This window comes from Podarcis cretensis (genome assembly GCF_951804945.1).
Source record: "Podarcis cretensis genome assembly, chromosome: 8".
Taxonomy (NCBI): Eukaryota; Metazoa; Chordata; class Lepidosauria; order Squamata; family Lacertidae; genus Podarcis; species Podarcis cretensis.
Window position 1 is genome coordinate 76,554,055 of NC_137177.1, and position 23,529 is coordinate 76,577,583.

Sequence of the window (23,529 nt, forward strand, 5' to 3'; positions counted from 1 at the left end):
TGGTTGGAGGGTGAACCAGCTTCCTAAAATCAGCCCAGGAAGTGCAAAGAGCAAGGAACCACATGTGGCCCTCCTCGCCTCTCTTATCTGGCCCTCGGAACTCTTCCCAAGCCACGCCCCCTTTGCCGGCTCTGATTCACACCCCAAGACCACACCCCCGGCTGGAAATACGAACTCTGATCATGCCTCTTGCTTAGATGGAGGGCAGTATTTGCAGGAACTAGCCTTGTACGCAAAAGTTTTTTAAAAAAGGTCATTCCTTGCCCCACCCACTTTTGTCTCTGGCCACACCCACCACTGGCATTTGGCCCTCGGAAGGTTGCCCAGAAGGGAATGCGGCCCTCATCCAGGAAAGTTTCTGTCCTACTTTGAAGGCAAACCTTCTGTATTAATTAATCATTTACCCTGCAAGAACCTATTTAATCCTGTTTGAAAAACCAGGAAAGTATGGCTTAGGTTAGGAAAAAGCTAGAGGAACACCGTTGCCCTGACATCTGTTACCAACTGTTCAAAACAGCACGTTGCTGTGATGAGAAATGGCAGCTTAACAGGGGGCCACTAGGGGGCGCATCGGAAGATGGCTGACAATAACATGTCTCCGACCCACACGAGGTAATTTGGAGGCTATGATGGGGGTAATTAGCCTCCTTAACCCCCCCAGGATTGTGGGGGGGATGGCCCTTGCCTGCTGTGCCCTATACCACCCCCGAATTTGTGGGGATGGGGGCACTAGGCACAAAGCCCTCCTGTGAGATTTCGGCACTCCTGGACACCGTCATTGATTCGCGCCACTAGCTGCAAGAACTTCAAAAGAAACAATTTGGACGAGGCAAATTGCACATACTTCAAGGAAGGAGGGGGAGTAAAGACTGCTGACAGAAGAGATCTCTGATAAAACAAGACAAGAATAAAATATGAAAAGATACGTCAAGATACGGTACGGCAAATGACTGATGGGGGAGGGGAAAAAACTTTCCTTTGTTTTTCTATGTGATTAAACAAGAATCCCCTCCCCTGAGTCAGAAATGTCGTTTTAAGGACTTAAGCTGTGGATTTAAGGCTGTGTGGAGATAAACTTTCGAACCAAAGCATGTTTCAAAACGAGTCTGGAAGGTATAAGAGCTTTGGAATGACGCAGTTAAAAATGCCGTCACCATTTTGGGAAGCTCTGTCGGAGGTCTTGAGTCTGGGAGGAGAAAGAGAGAAACAAAGCTGTTTATATATTGTGGATTAAACTCCTCAGTGGGACTTAAGAGCGACAGCTTCGTAAAACTTGATGGATAGAGCGATGTTATCTGTGAAGGAGATGATATATGGAAACCATCTGGATTTGAGGATTGGAAGAATGGAAAATTCACACAGGATTATTATATTGGTGTTTATCGGCTTAAGGAGACTATCAGAAGAGATCATAAAGAAAAAAGAGAAAATATATGAACAAAATGTAATGTGGAAACAGCAAGATAAGACTGGATAGAATTATGAACCCTGTTTGGACTGATTTGGACTGATTTGGACATTAACGCAGTAGCAAGAAGATGATCAGAATCCCCCTTCGGATCTTGAAGTATGGGTCCCCCCAACAAAATTCAAAATTTGGCTTTGTAATTCGGAATTTATGTGATGTGATTTAATTTGATGTGATTGGCCAGTTAATAAAAATTATTTTTTAAAAAAAAAGAGAGAGAGAAATGGCAGCTTAACTTTTCATGTACGAGTTCAAAAGGATGGATCTGCCGTCCCATGCGAAGTTAATAGAATTATAGAGTTGGAAGGGACCCAAAGGCTCAACCGCCTGCAAAGCTGGAAAATATCTACACATCCATACTCAGCCATGACACTCACTAAATGACCTTGGGCCAGGCCTGATCTCTTAGCCTGGCTTACCTTACAAGACCGGCTCCCTTTTTCTTTGAGCTATTACAGTGGTACCTCGGGTTACATACGCTTCAGGTTACAGACTCCGCTAACCCAGAAATAGTGCTTCAGGTTAAGAACTTTGCTTCAGGATGAGAACAGAAATCAGGCTCCAGTGGCACGGCGGCAGCAGGAGGCCCCATTAGCTAAAGTGGTGCTTCAGGTTAGGAACAGTTTCAGGTTAAGAACAGACCTCCGTAATGAATTAAGTACTTAACCCGAGGTACCACTGTATTAGGATTATTCATTTCATTCATTCATTCATTGCTTCCTCTTTTTAAAAAGCCCCAGAGCGACGTGCAGATCCAAACTCACCAACATTCGAAAAGCAAAGACATGGAGAAAATATTGGAAAGGCAAGCAATCTGGGTTTTTCCATCACTCCCTCCCACCCCCCACCCCTGGGAAAAAAGTCCTGTATTTCTAGCTGAACAATTTGGTAAGAATGGATGACCTTTCCACGCACGTTCCGAAAGATCCTTCCACATCACAAGGTATAAACAACGTGGCCTATAAACGCCTATAAACAACGTGGCGTTTCTGGCCAAGGTTGCAGCTGGGGGCTTTTTAAAACACTGCCAGGGCATAAAGAGTTTCGTTCCCCGTCTTCCAGGAAGGCGGATCATATTTTCCACTGAGGACCCAGGCCTTCCCAATGACCACAGTTGACCTTTCTGCTATCTCTGCTCCTCCCACCTCCCTGCCCCCCACCCCCCGTTTGAAATATTCTGGCACCCACCCAAGCACCCCGAAGACAGATTTATTGCTGGCGCATTGCCTCCCTAACTGCAACAGTTAGATGGTTGCAGCATTTGGGCAGTGGCGTAGCGTGGGTTGTCAGCACCCGGGGCAAGGCAAGTAATTTGCGCCCCCTAACCCGTGGATTTGCGCTGCCTAAAACATGGATTTGCGCCCCCTAACCCCCAGATGTTGCGCCCGGTGCGGCCGGTCCCCCCTGCACCCCCCACGCTACGCCACTGCATTTGGGATTTTTTTCAGTTCAGGGAAAGTTTTTTTCTCCCTCAACACTAGAATTTGTGGGGCTCCAATGAAGCTGAATGTTGGAAGATTCAAGAGACATAAAAGAAAAGTGCTTCTTTGTGCAGCACAAAGTTTGTTACGGAAATTACGGGGAGCGGGGCACATCTTTAAAGTTGTTAAATGTTACAAATATTATGCATAAATGTATCGTTTCGACTTGACAGCTCAGGGAAGTTACCTAGCTTTAAAAATCATATAAAATCAACTCCTTTGCCAGTTTCCTTCATTCCACCGCCAATTTGCTTCATTGGCCAAGGACTTGGAAACCACGTGGTCCCCACCGTAATCCCTCAAGCGGGAGGTCACGTACTCACAGGAAGATACTCATAGATGGTGGCAAACCAAAGTCCTATTGTCCCTTTGTAGTAGCTGCTTAGAATGTACACTTCCCAATACTTATCCTGTATCCGCCTTTTGCCCCAACACATTCCTCCTATGTTTATCATGTATAACCCTCCCCTTTTCTGATGTAGCAATGATGTAGTGATGATGCTTAATGAACTGTATGCTGAGGTAAGATAGAAACTTTAAAAAGTCCTTGTCACCCATCCTCGGGGTTCAAAATTCTTCTTTGAACCTGTTACAGATAGGTAGCCGTGTTGGTCTGCCATAGTCAAAACAAAATAAAAAAATTCCTTCCAGTAGCACCTTAAAGACCAACTTAAAGACCAATAAAAGAAAAAAATTCCTTCCAGTAGCACCTTAAAGACCAACTAAGTTAGTTCTAGGTATGAGCTTTCGTGTGCATGCACACTTCTTCAGATACCTATCTGAAGATACCTATCTGAAGATACCTATCTGAAGAAGTGTGCATGCACACGAAAGCTCATACCTAGAACTAACTTAGTTGGTCTTTAAGGTGCTACTGGAAGGAATTTTTTTCTTTTATTTTCTTTGAACCTGTTGCGCAATAAAGGGTGTTCTCCCTGAAATGAGAGCACGTGTTGCGGTGGGGTCTGCCAAGCCAACCCTCTGTTGCCAGGCAGGTAAAAGTGAGTTGGCCTGGGGCAACGATTGGGTGGCCGGGTTGCTGGGGCAAATTGCATGTTGCAATGTTGCGGGTGGGACCAAAGGCTTTAAATATTGGGGCACTCAGCTTTTGCTTTCTCTTTCGCTGAGTGCATCGGATCGCCCGCCCGCCCGCCCTGAGTTCCGGTTGAACTTGCTATGCCTGTCATGGGGTTGTCTGCCGTTGGGGCAGGGGCCTAGTAGGAATTTTGTCCATTTGGCTGATTGGCTGGTGCCATTTGGTTTTTGCCTCCGGGTGCAAGTAGATAAATAGGGACCGCTTACCAGCGGGAAGGTAAACGGTGTTTCCGTGTGCGGCTCTGGCTCGCCAGAGCAGCGATGTCACGCTGGCCACGTGACCCGGAAGTGTCTCCGGACAGCGCTGGCCCCTGGCCTCTTAAGTGAGATGGGTGCACAACCCCAGAGTCTGTCAAGACTGGCCCTTACGGGCAGGGGTACCTTTACCTTTACCTTTAGGGTTGGCTCAAAAGGGACGCAGGTGGCACTGTGGGTTAAACCACAGAGCCTAGGGCTTGCTAATCAGAAGGTCGGCGGTTCGAATCCCCGTGACAGGGTGACCTCACATTGCTCGGTCCCTGCTCCTGCCGAAGTGCAAGTAGATAAATAGGTACCACTCCGGTGGGAAGGTAAATGGTGTTTCTGTGCGCTGCTCTGGTTTGACAGAAGCGACTTAGTTATGCTGGCCACATGACCCAGAAGCTGTACGCCAGCTCCCTCGGCCAGTAAAGCGAGATGAGCGCTGCAACCCCAGAGTCGTCCGCGACTGGACTTAATGGTCAGGGGTCCCTTTACCTTTACCTTTACCTTTACCTAGGGTTGGCTCAAGATGTCTCTGCCCTCTTCGCGGACCAACAATGCATTCTCTGAGGGCTGTGACCCAAACCATGCATCACCAGTCAGCAGTGAAGAGATTCAAAGCACACCTGTGGAACTGCCTGCTGCTTCATGGATGCGTGCATTGCAGTAATAAAAACCCTGCCAGCCCAGGGTTCAGTTGTTTGCAAGTCACGCCACCCCTGCAGGTCTGCACCTTTGTCAATTAGGAGGGCAGATTATCTCCCCTTGTTTCTCTGCAGTGCTGTTGGGCATGCACAGGCTCCTTGCTTGGAGCAAAAAAAAGAATGTTGCAGACCGAGGAAAAATTGCACAGTGCTTAAAAGACTACAGAAAACGGAATCTCAGACATCAGATGCTGATTGCCAGCGTGCCAAAATGTTGCCCAATCAATACTGTGCAAAGATGTCTGTAGGGTTGGAACCCGGGTGCCTCAAATTCTCAACATCCTAACTGCATTGCCTCTTTTTCTAAAAAATAAAATAAAAATAAAATTCCAATATTTTTCTGACAAGGTGTCTTTTTGGACCTTTATGTCATGGGGCTGGTCCAAGGTTTTGTGACCAGGGGACCTTCGCCAAACCCTCAGCCTTTTCTGTCTTGCAGTGACCCTGCCACTCCCCGCCCCCCACCAGCACACCCTGGAAAAAAATCCTTAAAAACAGGCCTGTCTCCAAGATCCAGCAGCAAACAGATTGTGGTCTGAGTCCACACCCTCCAACATTCCGCATGAAAATTGGGATATTTTGTTGTAAAACAAGAGGTTCTGTGTTGCAACTGTCAAAATTCTACTGTATTTTGCCCGTTTACCCCTCGACCCACATGCCCACAGAAAAAAGACAAGGAAACAGCGTCGTCTGCCAGCCAGACACTCACCCCCTTCCTGCTTTCGCATGGCACGCCGCCCGTATATTGATCTTCAGTCTTCATTTTAAACGCTCCTGCTGTCAGTTCTCTGAGTTGCTCTGTTTGCAGCGAATGCCCCAAATGGAAAGAAGACAGAGAGCGATATAGAGAGAGCGAGATCTTCAGTATATGCACATACATGCACCTTGAATGGAGCAGGGAACACCCAGCAATATTCTTTATAGCCCAACAGTGGGTGAAGTTTGCCCTCTGAACTTCCTCGAGATGGGCATGGCTGTCTCGTGCTGTCCTTGTGGATCGGCTTCTCTTTGCTCCTTTCAAGGTTCTGGGTTTGCAAACAGTCTTAAGGAGGGCGTGCGCTGCGAGCCAGGATCAGTGGCAGAGCACATGCTCCCGCAGGCAGGCGTTCCCACGTCCCATTATACAAAGCAGCCCCGAGTTGGCAGAGTTGTGGAAGGGGCGTGGAAGAGGCGCATGCACACGCTGCCTGATCGGCTCAGAGAGAGCCGCTGCCTGTCAGAGTTGAGGGTGCTGGTTGTGAGTCGGCAGAATCTGGCCCTCTCCCGATCTCCTCTTGGAAAGCGTTGCTTTGCTGCTGCTGGAAAGCAGAGGAGGGTGCCAAGACCGTCTCTCCTTGCAAAGGGGCGGATTGAGCAATAACGAACGAAATTCATTCCAGCAGCGCATTGGAGCTCCGTCACACCACTAGTGTGTGTCAGAGAGAAACATTTTGCTGGAGACAAATGCTTGGTTTCTACACACCGACCAACCCTGTTTGGGGCTGATCTGTCTCTGGTGAATCACTGTCTGCAATTTTGTCTTTTCTGGGGAGATGTTGTGGATGTCTATTAAAAGAAAACTTTTTCAAGCATGCACATAAACGTACCAGAGTTTCAGAGTTCTTTCCCCAGGGGTCTAGAAGTTATAATGGGAAAACCCCATCTGGAACAGTTAAAATTTCGCCTTTAAGGCTTTTGAGAGTGGATTAGAAAAATTCAAGGATGGGAGATCTATCAGGCTGCATACACTTCTTTGGTGACCACTCGTAGCCGAGTAAGATTGTCTTCCATGAACACGGTTTTAACAATAAGTCCGTAAGTGACTGTGGAGGCCAATTCTGGACCCACACATCCTTCCACAGTGGGGACATTGTTTCCCGGGCGGGAGTTGATCACGGTGTGGATTTGCCAAGCGTGCCTTCCTCTTAGCACGTTTCTCCCTTGCGTTCTGAGTTCGAGTGTCTTCAAAGTCCATGACACCTTTGGTAAAGGCTGTTCTCCAACTGGAGCACTCGCAGGCCAGTGTTTCCCAATTGTCGGTGTTTATACTACTTTTTTTAGATTTGCCTTGAGAGTTGTCTTTAAACTTCTTTTGTTGACCACCAGCATTACGCTTTCCATTTTTAAGTTCGAATAGAGTAGTTGCTTTGCTGAAAGCACATGGCTTCCCCTCAAAGAATCCTGGGAACTGTAGTCTGTCAAGGGTGCTGGAAATTGTAGCTCTGTGATGAGTAAATTACAGTTCCCAGGATTCTTTGAGGAAAGCCTGTGCTTTAAATGTGCTTTCAACATATGGTGTGTATGGTGTGTATATACAGTTAAAGCCATGGTTTTCCCAGTAGTGATGTATGGAAGTGAGAGCTGGACCATAAAGAAAGCCAAATAATCAATGCTTTTGAATTATGGTGCTGGAGGAGACTCTTGAGAGCCCCATGGACTGCAAGAAGATCAAACCTCTCCATTCTTAAGGAAATCAGCCCTGAGTGCTCACTAGAAGGACAGATCCTGAAGTTGAGGCTCCAATACTTTGGCCACCTCATGAGAAGAGAAGACTCCCTGGAAAAGACCCTGATGTTGGGAAAGATGGAGGGCACAAGGAGAAGGGGACGACAGAGGACGAGATGGTTGGACAGTGTTCTCGAAGCTACGAACATGAGTTTGGATTTGGATTTGATATCCCGCTTTATCACTACCCGAAGGAGTCTCAAAGTGGCTAACATTCTCCTTTCCCTTCCTCCCCCACAACAAACACTCTGTGAGGTGAGTGGGGCTGAGAGACTTCAAAGAAGTGTGACTGGCCCAAGGTCACCCAGCAGCTGCATGTGGAGGAGGGGAGACGCGAACCCGGTTCCCCAGATTACAAGTCTATCGCTCTTAACCACTACACCACACTGGCTCTGTTTGACCAAACTGCGGGAGGCAGTGGAAGACAGGAGTGCCTGGCGTGCTCTGGTCCATGGGGTCACGAAGAGTCAGACATGACTAAACGACTAAACAACAACAACAGCTATAGTCCACAGCTAAGTAGAACCTCCAGGCTCAGGAGCAGTATGCTGCAGAACACTAGGCTGGCCGTTTGAAGGGCATTTGAGTCCTCACTTTGAAGGAGCCCTGTTTGAAAGCCTCTCTGGTTAGAAGATACATAACTCTAAGTAGGGTTATTTCTTCTTACACTGGTGAAAGTCCATAACATGGTGGCAGAGCATCTGCTTTGCATGCAAAAGGTCGCAGGTTCAATTCCTGGCATCTCCAGGCAGGACTGGGAGAGAACCCTACCTGAAACCCTGGCGTGCTGTTGCCAGTCAGTGTAGACAATACTGAGCCAATGATCTAAGTCAGTATAAGGCAGCTTTCTAGGTGGGTGGGTGTGGTAAGTTTCGCTCAGTAGTTGGCACCTGGACTGAGCAGACACACAGATCGTTTGGAGACACTCTCCGCCCTGCTATGGTGAAATGCATTGTATTTCTATTTAAGGTAAAGGTAAAGGGACCCCTGACCATTAGGTCCAGTCGTGACCGACTCTGGGGTTGCGGCTCTCATCTCGCTTTATTGGCCGAGGGAGCCGGCGTACAGCTTCCGGGTCATGTGGCCAGCATGACTAAGCCGCTTCTGGCGAACCAGAGCAGCGCACGGAAACACCGTTTACCTTCCCGCCGGAGTGGTACCTATTTATCTACTTGCCCTTTGACGTGCTTTTGAACTGCTAGGTTGGCAGGAGCAGGGACCGAGCAACGGGAGCTCACCCTGTTGCGGGGATTCGAACCGCTGATATTCTGATCAGCAAGTCCTAGGCTGTGTGGTTTAACCCACAGTGCCACCCGCAGCAATTCTTTCCAAATGTGCAACTACACATATAGACAAGCATGCGCAAATTTTATGGACACGTGTGTCTTCTTTTGCAACGTTCTCCCCAGCACCACCACTTGAAGACCAGTTGTAGTTGTTGGAGAGCAACGTGGGAGACGCTCTTTCGCATTCTGCTTCTGGCTGACATCTGACTCTCCACTGCTGGAAACAGGAGGCTGGGACAGATGGGCCCAACGGGATTCCTTCTTACACATTCACTGAGGAATGCCTGATGCTGCTTTCAAAGGAACTCCAGTGTTCCCTGGAACACACTTCTAAATCTTGGGCTCAGAGAAGCCTCCATCAACCCGACGCCCTCCAAACCTTTTTGGATTTCCAAGTATCATCTACTGGGTTGGGGTCCATGGCATTTGTAGTCCAAAACATCTCTGAAGGCTGCCGGGTCAGGGAAGGATGGCTTAGAGCCAGGATGCGGAGCTTGTGGTCCTCCCAACTACAACTCCCATTAGACCCAGCCAGCATGGCAAAGGATATGGGAATGATGGGAGTTGTAGTCCAGTTGCATCTGGAAGGCAATGTCCATCCACTCCAATGGGTCTACTTGGCATAGATCTAACATTGGCTATAACCCCCAAAACATACTAAAGGTTGCATGCAACTAAATTTTACTCAGGTTAGACCCACTGGAATCAATAGACCTAAATTAGTCGCGACCATCGATTTCAATGGGCCTGCTCTTGAGTAGGACATGCATTGGATACGACCCTAAGCCTATGTTTATACTTGCTATAAGAATTTTTAGGTCTTATACATATATAATAAATGTTCATAAATGTACCAAGAAAACACATATATAAATATATAAACCACATGTCTGAAACCCATAGAAAAGTCCTAAAGCCATTTTGACTCTTTCAGTCACCTCAAATATTTCTCTACAAGGTCGAAGGAAATGCAGAAACCTCCCCATTGTCTCTGTCCTCACAAATCCTGCCTTAAGGGCACATTTAAGGTGTGAATAGGGTGAGCCTGTGACTTGCCTCAGGAGTTAAGTATTATCATTACAAAAGAATAGCCAGGCTCCCCAGGTAATCTCCCCAGTTAATCCAGTCAAGTGACCATTAACAGGTAACCCGGTAGGGTAAAAACAAAGCACTCAGATTTCTGTTGTAGACCGCCTTTTCTGTGATGTAGGTATTATGTATTTGGTCTTGGGCTACACCCCTTCTGTGATATATGTATGCTGTTTCTGGGGGTGGTCTTGGACTCCAGGGCGGGCAATTTAAAATGTCTATATTAGGGCTTGCACGCATGGCTCTGGGTCCTCCTCCTCTCTCCTGCGTGTGGGGGAGCACCCTGTTGCAAGAGTTAATAAAAGATCAGGCTTACTAGCTGCTTTGCTTCTCAATAGTCTCTGGTTGGTCTGTTATTTTCTCCTACCGATAGAGAACCTACAAAAGGACTCTATATGGGCTCTTGGATACCCCATAAGGGAAAAGGAGCAGGTTTTTTTTACTTATATCAGTTGCATGCAACTAAATTTTACTCAGACGCACTGGAATCAATAGACCTAAATTAGTCACGGCCATCAATTTCAATTGAGTAGGACATGCATTGGATATAATCCTAAGCCCATGTTTATACTATAGCTACAAATCAAGCCAAGCATATTTTAGAAGCCCATCAGTTCATCAGATCAGTGCACCCTGACCAACACACAGTCTTCCGATGGCATGAGTGTCAAGACAACCTGCAGGTTCTTATCTGCTGCAGCCTTCATCCGCCTTCACATACCGCTTGTTATCTTCTGCCTGTTCTGCCGTTGAGGACTTCTTCCATCATTCTTTGTCTGTCTCCTATCTCCTCCCCTTTGACCTTACCGCCTTGGGTGACCCTGCTGGGAGTACCAGACTCCCGACGGCTTCGCTCGCAAGGGTCATAGGAACGTGCAAGCCCACTCACCATGACATGGTGATGATCCAGCGAGTTACAGTTTACAGTGGTACCTCGGGTTAAGTACTTAATTCGTTCTGGAGGTCCGTACTTAACCTGAAACTGTTCTTAACCTGAAGCACCACTTTAGCTAATGGGGCCTCCTGCTGCTGCAGTGCCGCCAAAGCCCGATTTCTGTTCTTATCCTGAAGCACTATTTCTGGGTTAGCAGAGTGTGTAACCTGAAGCGTATGTAACCCAGGGTACCACTGTATTTTACAAGCCCATCAGTTTTTTGAGTAAACTCCATCTCAGCCAAGTTCAATAGTTTTATGAGCCAGAATTGTACCCTATGCCTTCTGTGCAGAACTTATATAAAAAGAGCCAGCTGGGTGAGACCAGTGGCCCATGTAGTCCAGCCTCCTGTTCTCAGTGTGACCAAGCAAGACCTGAATGCAAGAAAACTTGCTTCCCCTCCTGTTGTTTCCAGAAACTGCTACTCACAAGCATTTCTGCCTCTGACTATGGAGGTAGAACATAGGCATTATGGCTAGTACCTCAGAAGGGAGCAGGAAAAAAAGCCATCTGCATTAGTGGCCATCACTGCCTCTTGTGGCAGTGAGTTCCACAGTTTGCTCCGCATGAAAAAGCAACAGTTTTTATTTGTCCTGAATCTTCCAGCTGGAACAACAGGATCAGGATGCTAGACCTAATGGGCCACTGGCCTGAGGCAGTAGCTTTTTAATGTTCTTAGCTTGGCAATAAGTGCTGAGATGATCTTTTAATGTGTGCAGAGGGGAAATGAACCATTCACAAGGAAGAGTGAGAGACAGCACAGATATTCTGGCATTAGAGGCTGCTAATTGACACCTATATTCCGATCAACATCCTTAGTCTGATTTAAACCCACAAGCGGCTGTGCTGCACTTCCTGGTGGATTGTAATTTGACTACTTCATAGAATCCTGTTATCTTATTCCTTTGAACTTCCTCCTTTAAAAACTAGGCTTGTGTGATCAATGTGATGATGGGGATGAAAAAGGGGAAAAAAAGAAGAAAAAAGTACAGAATAATCTTGCCATCTCTTCTCACATTTGCTTCTTTTTTGCCTCAAAGCCAGGAAGTGTGATAGGGAGGGAAAACCTACCCTATTAGCACAAAGGATTACAAGAGGCCAATAAATTCTTTTGCTTTGTAGCCAGCTTCTTTCTCTCCTCTGAACTTAATTACTTTATAATACATTCCAGGCTGGTATATGACTTTCCAGCTCTGAATCATGGAACCACCACTAATTCTTATGGGGTTGTGTTGCAGCTGAAATCTGCCCTGTATCACCAGTTATGGCTTTTTTTATTTTCTTTCTTGTTTGCTCTGGAAAAAGATTTCCAACACTTAACTAAACAGTTCATCTATCAAAAGTAGTATGATGACAGGCAGAAATTACCTTATTTTTTGCTCTATAAGACTCACTTTTCCCCTCCTAAAAAGTAAGGGGAAATGTGTGTGTGTCTTATGGAGCAAGCGTCTTATGGAGCGAATGCAGGCTGCGCAGCTATCCCAGAAGCCAGAACAGCAAGAGGGATTGCTGCTTTCACTGTGCAGCGATCCCTCTTGCTGTTCTGGCTTCTGAGATTCAGAATATTTTTTTTCTTGTTTTCCTCCTCCAAAAACTAGGTGCGTCTTGTGGTCTGGTGCGTCTTACAGAGCGAAAAATACGGTAAATTGTAGTTCTGTTTCCCAGCAATGGAAAAAGCTGCATCGGTTGGGCAAGCCACCTGGTGGATTTGTAATTCCCCTGAAGGAGCAGATTCATAGCTGGGAGGTATACCTTGATCTATATTTGTCGCTGGCGCCTCAGGTAGCCTTTGTGGTCCAAAGCCCCTTTTACCAGTTTCAGCAGGTGAACCAGCTACCCCCTTTCCTGGACGGAGGCATCTTGGCAAATGGACCCATGCATTAGGAACCTGCAAACTGGACTGAGCAACAGCTGCAGCTTCCTCCATCGCTGGGAAATAGCCCTGCTGTTGAATTTCCCCCTGTCATATCACACCTGTGCTAAAGCAACTGTACGAGCCGCCTATCTGCTACAGAATGTACTTGAAACCCATCACTGATTCTATGATTCTTCTGGCTAAGATTCTTAAATAAAGGGCTAAAACTCCGAGTGAAAAGTTGCACATGTGAAAAGGTAAACGTATATTGGGAAATGATTTATAATGAATTGAAAAAATAATGTTGAAAACTACTTTCTCCTCAAAAAACCAGGATCCTTTTTCCAGACAGAAATTCCTAGGTGTCAGAAAAGGTCATTTATGTATGCAACAACCATGGCCTGTGTTTTGTTAGCTCAAAAATTGAAAGTGAGCAACGTCCCAACTAAAGAGGATTGGCAGCTTAAGTCGATGGAATATGCGGAACTTGCAGATTTAACACACAGAATAAGAGAGCAAGAAGAACATATATTTAAAGAAGAGTGGAAAACATTTATTGAATATATGGAAAATAACTATACAGCTGAAAACGCTGGCAGCACTAAGATAAATTCAACAGAGTAAATAATTTTTGATGGGTGTAAAAGTGGAAAACTGATTTGAATGGTTTAGTAAAATATGCAGGAAAGCATGATAAAATGAACCATGGGAGGAGAAGGAGGGAAGTCAATGGATATTTTAAAGTTTGTAAAATGTTTATTTTAAAATGTAAAATTAAAAACTTAATAAAAATTATTATTTAAATAAATTAGAGTGGAGATAAAATATATTTGCCTGGCACCTAAAAGTAGATAAAGATGGTGCCAGGAGTGCCTTCCTGGGGAGAGCTTTACACAATTAGGTAGCCCGCCGTGAAAAGGCTTGTTCTGGTGTTGCCACCCACCTGGAGAGGGAGAACACAAAAAATAATGTCTTAAGGACCCACCCTGTTCCTGAGATTGTAATTTGTTTCAGACTATTGTTAAAGTTGTATTTTAAACGGTTGCAACCCAGGACCTCAGAGTGAAGGATATACAGATATCTGCTAGTCCTACTCCTAATATCTCCTCCAGTGTCAGCATCATGATAAACATCAGGGCTGGAGAAACTCAGGGGGCCAAACAGAGCCCTTTGCACATCTCTCTCTGGCTCTCGGGACCCTTCCCAGGCCACGCCCCCTTCCCAGGCCACACCCTCCATTGTCAGGCCACATCCCTCAGTGGCTTTGCTCCATGCCCCCTTTGAGAGATTTCCTCTGGCTGGAAGGCATCACTGAACTGTGATGAAGCCTTTTTGCATGCCTGGATGGATGGGAGGGCACTGTGTGTTAAAACCACAGAGTCACATCTGTAGCTTCATCCACTTTTGCCTCTGGCCCTGCTCACCATTGACATGTGGCCCCCGACCTGAAAAAAACAACGTTCCTCATCCCTGATAGAGACCATTCCTGATCTTCATTGCCTCCCTGGGGCATTGACCCCCTATAGTTGTAAAGGGGAGGAAATAAGAAACGACAGGTATTGGGCGATTAAAATTAGCAAACAATATCACAGTCTATTATTGCTCATTCAGTGCATAGCTGTCAATTGTCCCTTATTTGGCGGGAAACTCCCTTATCCAGCGCCGTGTCCCGTTGCTGTCCCTTATTGATGATATCCCTTAAATTTCCCGGGTTTCAAAGGAAGCAGTTCATCTCCCTCCCTCCCTGCCGGCCAGGGAGGAGGGAGGATCCAACTGTGTTGCTTGACTGCCCAGCCCACCCCCCTCCGGCCTCCTCTCACCAGCCTCGGCCCCCGGGATCCCCTCCCCGCCGGGACTGGCAGGAGCCTTGGGCCCTTCCGCTGCCATCCTCCTCGCAGCCGCCGAACTGAGTGTCTCTGCCTGGGGCCTCCCCTCTGACTCCCGCCGCTGCCACTAGGCCGTACTGTGGCTGCGCTGCCGAAGGACCCGGATGAGATGGGCAGCCTGGCGCGGCCTATGAATTGCTGAGGAGCCTTGAGAGGAGAGCGAGGGCAACCATAGAGAAAGCAGTTCAGAGAGAGGAGGCGGAGGCGCAGGCAGGCGTTCCAAGGGCTAACCATAGAGGGGGAAAGCGGAGGAAGGACCGCAAGCGCTTCTCCCATAGATTTGTAGTGGTAGACTAGCATAGATGGTCTGATCTGCGGGTTTACTTTGGGTGCTATTTCCCCCCCCCTTCCTCCCGCCCCGCCTGATGGAACTAAGAGCTGCAGATGGAGCACGAGAGAAAAGATACAGAACTGCAGCAGCATCTTCGTAGCTTGGACTTCGTTTTGCACGAAAAGTGGTTGCTGCTTGTAGTTATTTAATTGCAGTGTTTCATCAGCTGGTGTCTTGAGCAGCAACCTATAGAAACGAAGGGCTAAAAATTGGTGCTGCTCTCCCAAATTATCTGGTCCCTTTTAACTTCGTATTTCAGTTGGTTGTCTAAAATCCCTTATTTTGGCTGCTGATCCCTTATTTTCGAGGCTGCTGGTCCCTTATTTTCAAATCTGTAAGTTGACAGCTATGATTCAGTGCTACTACTACACTGCTCCAGGATTGAGGGCATTTAACTTGTTTCGGTAGCAAACATCTAAACATAGCTAAGCCAGCCCTGACATAGTCTTTCTCTTCTGTAAAATACCGGAGGAAAAGACCTCTTGTGTTTTCCCAGTGCCCTGCCATATTTATTTTACAGTATCTCCAAAAGCCTCAAGAAAGGAGCGACCCTATGTGTTAAAACAACCATAATGCTAACATAATATTTAGATAGGGTTGCCTTTCATTCTTTTGTGTTCTTCCGTGTTTGCCGAAGGCAATGGATTTTCTTTTTCTTTTTTAATTTTCCACCATCAACACATAGTACCTGGCATAATGTTTGCTCAGCTACTTTCTGGAGCCAAGTCAAGCCAAGTTTTTATGTAAAAAGGTCATGTGATCCATTCAGAGAGCGGTAGAATGCATCCCTCTCTCCCCACTTTCAAAGGCGCTATGTAAATATCTGCAGAATAATCACCAGGGTAGGGCCCTGTGTATTTCTCAGCTGCATCCAGCAAGGTTCGACAAAGAAATCAATACCTTTTGGATTTTAATTACACACACACACACATCAATAGGGACAAATGTAAGTTTCTGCACTTAGGCAGGAAGAACCAGCTGCACCAATATAAGATAGGGGATAATTGGCTTGCCAGTAGCACATGTGAAATGGATTTAGAGGTCTTAGTAGACCGCAAACTTAACACGAGTCAGCAGTGTGATGCAGCAGCAAAAAAGCCTAATGCTATTCTAGGCTGAATCAATAGAAGTATACTGTCTTGAACAATGAAAGTTATAAGGTAAAGATACCCCTGACCATTAGGTCCAGTTGCAGACGACTCGGGGGTTGCACGTTCATCTCGCTCTATAGGCCAAGGGAGCCAGTGTTTGTCCACAGAAAGCTTCCGGGTCATGTGGCCAGCATGCCTAAGCTGCCTCTGACGAACCAGAGCAGCGCACGGAAACACGGTTTACCTTCCCGCCGGAGCGATGCCTATTTATCTACTTGCACTGGTGTGCTTTCAAACTGCTAGGTGGGCAGGAGCTGGGACCGAACAACAGGAGCTCACCCCATCGCGGGGATTCGAACCACCGACCTTCCGATCGGCAAGCCCTAGGCTCATAGTACTACTCTATTCTGCCTTGGCCAGACCACACCTGAAATACTTTGTCCAGTTCTGGGTGCCACAATTTAAGAAGGATATTGAAAAGCTGGAATGTGTGCATAGGAGGGCGAACCAGGATGATGGAAGGGTTTGGAAACCAAGCCTTATGTGGAATGGTTGGGGGTGTTGGGTATGTTTAGCCTGGGAAAGAGGGGACTGAGCAGAGATATGATAGCCATCTTCAGATACCTGAAGGGCTGTCACATGGAAGATGAAGCAAGCATGTTTTCTCCTGCTCTAGAGTGTAGGACTTGAACCAACGACTTCAAGTTACAAGAAAGGAGATTGCGACTAAACACCAGAAAGAACTTTCTGACAGCAAGTGCTGTTTGACAGTGGAACAGTCTACCCGGGAGGTGGTGGAGTCTCTTTCCTTGGAGGTTTTTAAGCAGAGGTTGGATGGCCATCTGTCATGGATGCTTGAGTTGATGACCCCCGGGTCCCTTCCAATTCTGCAGTTCTATGATTCTGTGAATGAAGTTCTTAGCCCTTAAGGTAGGGTTGCCAGACGTTCCCAGATTTGCAAATCTGTTCCCGGGAAACATGGCAGCGACAGCCTCAGCAGCTTGGAGCCAGCCTGGTAGCACAGTTGGCTCTGGCTGGCTTCAGGAGCTGCTGGCTGCCATGGTGCCCACCATTTTTCCTTACCGGAAGTCCCCATATGATGTGTCTTGTGCGCATATGATGTGTCTTGTGTGATCTCCTGTCCCCTTCCCAGTCTTAGAGCAGGAAGAAAGAAAGAAAGAAAGAAAGAAAGGAAGGAAGGAAGGAAGGAAGGAAGGAAGGAAGGAAGGAAGGAAGGAAGGAAGAAAAGGGTTTATTTGGACTATTAACTCACTGTTAAAACACTATTATGAGGGCTGGTGATACACAAGATTAGATACACACAGGATCACGAGTTCTTCTAAAGAAAACATGAAATAGTTGGCTGAGAGAGCAAGATCAGATGGGCTTTGAAGGGCTTCCTATCACTACACAACTCCAGTAATAACACTGGAGGGCAGCAATCAGAGGGAGACTTTACACTGTGGCTTTGATATGGGTTGCTCCCTGTGGACTGCGTGGCAAAGATCATGCAGGGAAGGCCAGTCTTTTCTGGATGAAGCCTGCAATATAGCTGCCAAAGACAGAAACGCTTTCGTTTTTGCACAATCTCCCCTGCGACAATTTAACGGGCAGGCAATTGTATATTGCAGCGATGGCCACTCACTTGGCTGACTTCCAACGAGGAGGCCTAGACCAATTCAAGGAGGTTCAGGCTGTCCATGGCTAGTAGCCACGATGGCTGCTTCCCTGCCTCCTATGTCAGAGGCAGTATTGCTCTGCTATCCTTTGGACCACATGGGCCAGGCTGAGAGGGACATCTTGCTGTCTGGGCAGCCTAGAGCCTCCGTACACACTGCCCAGGCTTGCGCCTCAGGGAAGTTCATTCAACACTGCTGACACAGTGGTTTAACTCAGTGTTTCCCAACCTTTTTCCGACCGTGGCCGCCTTCCGACCTGGTTTCCTTCCTGTGCCCTCCCCCCCATGGGCGTAGCCAAATAAGTTAAAATTAATACAGTGGTACCTCAGGTTAGAGGGTTAAATCACGGAGCCTAGGACTTGCTGATCAGAAGGTCGGCGGTTCGAATCCCAGCAACGGGGTGAGCTCCCATTGCTCCTGCCAACCTAGCAGTTCGAAAGCACATCAAAGTGCAAGTAGATAAATAGGTACCACTCTGGCGGGAAGGTAAACAGCGTTTCCGTGCGCTGCTCTGGTTCGCCAGAAGCGGCTTAGTCATGCTGGCCACATGACCCGGAAGCTGTACGCCGGCTCCCTCGGCCAGTAAAACGAGATGAGCACCGCAACCCCAGAGTCGGTCACAACTGGACCTAATGGTCAGGGGTCCCTTTACCTTTACCTACTTCGGGTTAAGAACTTAATTCGTTCTGGAGGTCTGTTCTTAACCTGAAACTGTTCTTAACCTGAAGCACCACTTTAGGTAATGGGGCCTCCTGCTGCTGGTACTCCATCGCCTAACGATTTCTGTTCTCATCCTGAAGCAACGTTCTTAACCCAAGGTACTATTTCTGCGTTAGCGAAGTCTGTAACCTGAAGCGTCTGTTACCCGAGGTACCACTGTACAAATCTGAGATTCTGCCCCTCTAACAAAAAGTCTGGCTACGCTCATGCCCCCCCCATCCTATCAATAGAAAGGTAGCTATTTAAATATTTTGTTTGTAAATAGAACATGTTTTATTTATAGTTTTAAAAAATAATTCATACAAAATACAATTACCTAAAATGATAGGAACATAATGAGTTATTGTTGAAGCAGAAAGAAACGTAGAATCATGGAGCTGGAAGGGACCCTGAGGGTCATCTAGCCCAACCCCCTGCAATGTAGGAAACTCAGCTAAAGCATCCATGACAGATGGCCACCCAACCTCTGCTTAGAAACTTCCAAGGAAGGAAAGTCCCTGCGATGCAGGAATCAAAGACCTATTGGCCTGCTCTGCTGTATTGGCTGAACCAGGGGTCAGCAACCTTTTTCAGCCATGGGCCACAGTCCCTCAGACCACATGGTGGGCCAGACTAAATTTTTTTGGGGGGAAATGAACGAATTCCTATGCCCCACAAATAACCCAGAGATGCATTTTAAATAAAAGCACACATTCTACTCATGTAAAAACACCAGGCAGGCCCCACAAATAACCCAGAGATGCATTTTAAATAAAAGGACACATTCTACTCATGTAAAAACACGCTGATTCCCAGACCGTCCGTGGGCCGGATTGAGAAGGCGATTGGGCCGCATTCGGCCCCCAGCCCTTAGTTTACCAACCCCTGGGAACACTTGAGCTCAGGGTGTGCAGCAGGGTTATATAGCAACTCTTCTTATCTTTCAAACCTATATATCACAACAGCTACCAGTTCCCTTCCGCTCCACTTGAGCCATAAATCTCTGAACTTCAGATCTGCCTGCTTGTAAATCTCACAGCCTTGCCCCTGAGCAGCACTCCTCAGGCCGCCAGTGCAATTAGAAATCAATTGCCGGTTGTAAATTGGGAGCTAATGGAAACGCAGGCAGGTACCCAGAGAAAAACATGACAGGTAATCAGAGTCCCTAATTAACTCGGTATCTCCAGGACAACGAGTTCTTATTTCACACTAATCACGGGCCTCACTTGTTTTTTCTTCTTGGGTCCACTCAGGTGAATGTGCAGCCACTGAATGAAGCACAGGTGAGGAGCCTTAGGCCCCGGGGGCCAAATATGGCTCTTTTATCTGGCCCTCAGGAGTTTTCCCAGGCCACACACCCCTCAGTTCCTGGACCAGGAAAATGTGACCGTAGTAGTTCATGCATTGGTTACCTTCAGGATTGGATTACTGCAATATGCTCTGTGTGGGGCTTCTGCTGTGCTTGACACAGGAGCTGAACTTAGTGCAAATCGCTGCAGCGCAGTTGCTGGCAAGAGCAAGGCCTCCTTTCTAGCTTAATATTTTAGCTCAGTGAAGTTTCCCTTAAACTGAAAATAAGTGTGTGTGTGTTTCAGCTTCACTTCTTGTGACCCTAGCTGCTTCCCGTTCCTGCTCTTTGGCTGCTCTCTCCTTCACTGTTAACATTTCCATTGCAATTTCTTGGGCCTGCGACTTTGCTTATGCAATCCTGCAAAGCGCTAGAGGCATAAGGATAGGAGTCCAGAGAGAACAGGAAACTTGCCAAGGAAACTTGAGCAGAAAACAGCATATAATTTGAGATGAAAAGGACCAGAGGTTTTGTTTTTCTTACACCAGGCCTTGTACACAGCAGGGAGACATTCAAACAAACACACAGAGGAAAGAAACTCCCTCAGAACAACACAGCCAATCAGGATTCATGCTACCTCAGCAAACATCATGCCAGTCTGGCTAATTGCTAAGGTACACCTCAAGCACCTTTCTTGATGGATAATAACAGGATTAACCTTTAAGTAACACATTGAATGATTTCTGCTGTTGTCCTTCCAAAAACAACAAAAACAACCATGTGAGGTAAGTCAATCTAACTGACTGAGTGGGGATTTGAACCCTGGTCTCCCATGTCATAGTCCAACACTCAAACCACTGCACCACACTGAAAAAACAATGAAAATGTAGCTACCTATTTTCTTATTTTTATTTTTGCAAATTGGGTTTAAAATCCAGATGCCAGCTCTGGAAAGAGTGGGAAAGATTTTCTGAGTTCGCCCTCACAGGGTTTATTTATACAATAAGAATTTTTATTTTTATTTAATATAACATTTCTGTGGCATCAAAAAGTGATATAAGAACGCTATAAATAATTGTTGGAAGGATGCCCAGGCTTTGTTTAAAGAATAAGTGCCTGACATGTGCTAGGTTGCTTGCACTCTTAGGACTCCCTGCATGTGGGGCAGGATTATGCCCTCCTTCCTGCTCCTAATTAGGGTGGGTAGGGGGCACCACAGGAGTGCCGCTGCGAATGGAAACAGGAGACAAAATATTTATTTATTTATTCATTCATGTCTTTTTAACCTTTTTTTATAATGCCTATCTATCAAGTCTTCAGGGCAGTTTAAAAAAAAAAGCTAATAGACACAGCTTTCTAATGGTCAGCTATGTACTGCTAGCATCTGAAACCAAGACTCCTTGGCACTTAATAATGCTGAAGTGGAAATCAGCCCTGAGGGCTCACTGGAAGGACAGATCCTGAAGCTGAGGCTCCAATACTTTGGCCACCTCGTGAGAAGAGAAGACTCCCTGGAAAAGACCCTGATGTTGGGAAAGATGGAGGGCACAAGGCGAAGGGGGCGACAGAGGATGAGATGTTGGACAGTGTTCTTGAAGCTACCAGCATGAGTTTGACCAAACTGCAGGAGGCAGTGGAAGACAGGAGTGCCTGGCGTGCTCTGGTCCATGGGGTCACGAAGAGTCGGACACGACTAAATGACTAAACAACAACAACATGAGGAGCATGGGGACATGAAGGCGCCAGTTATGGGTGGCGTTGTTGAAAGGGAAGAGCTTTAATGATGCCCAAATGCATGGCATTTCAGAATAAACCCTTCTGCAAGGACAGCTTGCAGCCTGGTATAAAACAAAGGATTCTATACCAGGTTGGGGAGGAGCTGTAGCTCAGTGTTTAGAACTTCTGCTTTGCACACAGAAAGCCTTGGGTTCAATCCATGGTGTTTCCAGGAAGGACTGGGAAAGACCCATGCCTGAAATCATTGCGAGTAGGCTAAGACAACCCTTAGCTAGAATGGAGCAATGGTCTGACTCAGTACAGTCGTACCTTGGATCCCAAATGCCTTGCAAGTCGAATGTTTGGCTCCTGAACGCCACAAACCCGGAAGTGAGTGTTCCGGTTTGCGAACATTCTTTGGAACCCGAACATTCAGTGTGGCTTCCACGGCTTCCAATTGGCTGCAGGAGCTTCCTACAGCCAATCGGAAGCCATGCCTTGGTTTCTGAACATTTTGGAAGTCGATGTTTTTCAAAGTTATATTGTGTGCACAGCCATAGTCGTGACCATTATTTTCAGGTCACCTGGCGGGAATTCTTTAGCTGCTATTCCTGCATTGCAGGGGCTTCATAGCTGTCAACTTTCCCCTTTTCTTGCGAGGAATCCTATTCGGAATAAGGGAATTTCCCTTAAAAAAGGGGAAACGTTGACAGCTATGAGGGGCTTGGACTAGATGACCCTTGGGGTCCCTTTCTAACTCTACAATTCAAAGAAAACTCGTAAACAACTGAGTGATGCTGGTCTAGCCAAGGGCAAATTCTGCTCTCCATATTGCCCCTAGCACTCCCCTAGCTAATACAAAATTTTTCTAAGATTCAATCTTAGCGGTGAGCATTCCATTCCAGTGTAATCTCACTGTATACAAGTTGCACAAGTGACAATAAAGTATTTCAATTCCTGGGAAACTTCTAATTCCATCTCAGCCTGGGGACTTTTGCCTGGAGGGAGTAGATCCAGCCTGTCTTCCAGAGGCTTTGATGATGCAGACTCCAACTCTGGCAACTCTCCCACCTGGCCAACAGAAATCTGTCTTCAGAAGAGCAATGCATTTTTAGACCGCCTTCCCCATGCAGACGCTGCATTAGTGAGCATTGGAGGGTTTTACCTATCTTTCCTATAGGTTTTACCTATCTTTCGGTTTCTAACGGCCTCTGCGACACCTGAGTGCAACTGGCGAGACGGGACTCTTCTGGTGCTGATGAAACTAAGGCAAAGGAAGCCCACACCCAGAAGGACTCAGAAATAATAAGGCCTCAGGCTTCAATCTACTGGTTTTTGCATAGTGGGGCTAACCTATTTGCACCACATCTCAATCCGGAACCGTTTAGGTTCATTCTCAACATGCTGCTTTCAATCTAGGCAGAGTCAAGGTCCTGCCTCTGCAGATCTCCAGTAAGCAACCAGTGCCTGACCCCCTTTCAAGGCTGCATCCCATTTTAAAATCAGCCCAGACCCTCCAACATTTATCTGATGGAAATAGAGACGTCCCATTCCAAAAATATAATTTTGCTGTTTATACCCCACACATTTTGCTGGGTTGCCCCGGTACTCTGGGCAGCTTCCAACATAAAATCATAATACAGTGGTACCTCAGGTTACATACGCTTCAGGTTACATACGCTTCAGGTTACATACGCTTCAGGTTACAGACTCCGCTAACCCAGAAACAGTACCTCGGATTAAGAACTTTGCTTCAGGATGAGAACAGAAATCGTGCTCTGGCAGCACAGCAGCAGCAGAAGGCTCCATTAGCTAAAGTGGTGCTTCAGGTTAAGAACAGTTTCAGGTTAAGAACGGACCTCTGGAACAAATTAAGTACTTAACCTGAGGTACCACTGTAAAGCATTAAACATTAAAAAAACAACCCACTTAGTTATACAGGATTGCCTTCAGACAGCTCGGCGGGTCAGATAACTCCATACCCTTGAACATAACTGGGACGGTTTCTCTAAATCAGGGATGTCCCTGGAAAATAGGGACACTTGAAGGTTTTGTCAACCCCATCCAGAAATTATCTTTCTCCTTAAAATTCGAACTACACAACTGGATCTGAACCGTTTCTCACATCAGCCCTTAGCAACAGGTTATCACCCTCTCTAGGCTCTGATGCGTATTGCACTCCAAAGGCTGGAGAGTTGTTCCC

The 23,529-nt window shown here is 46.7% G+C and overlaps 1 protein-coding gene and 1 long non-coding RNA gene across 4 annotated transcripts in view; one reads left to right on the top strand and one right to left on the bottom strand.

Moving 5' to 3' along the window:
* Positions 1-23,529, bottom strand: part of LOC307222024 (solute carrier family 2, facilitated glucose transporter member 5-like) — a 38,771-nt gene that overhangs the window by 14,675 nt on the left and 567 nt on the right. Inside the window, exon 1 of one of the 2 annotated variants that reach the window (XM_079987030.1) lies at positions 5,698-6,303. The exons of the other annotated variant lie outside the window; for it this stretch is intronic. Coding sequence (XP_079843156.1) covers positions 5,698-5,868 — 171 coding nt within the window. The 5' untranslated portion in view covers positions 5,869-6,303. Of the gene's footprint in view, positions 1-5,697; positions 6,304-23,529 lie in introns of those variants that run through there. 2 annotated transcript variants of the gene reach the window in all.
* On the top strand, positions 4-23,201 carry LOC307222249. Of its 2 annotated transcripts, none has more exons than XR_013841675.1 (3): positions 4-526; positions 1,682-1,937; positions 22,981-23,201. It is a non-coding gene; the product is annotated as an uncharacterized lncRNA (long non-coding RNA). The 2 variants fall into 2 exon arrangements; XR_013841676.1 differs by having other exon boundaries at positions 22,997-23,201.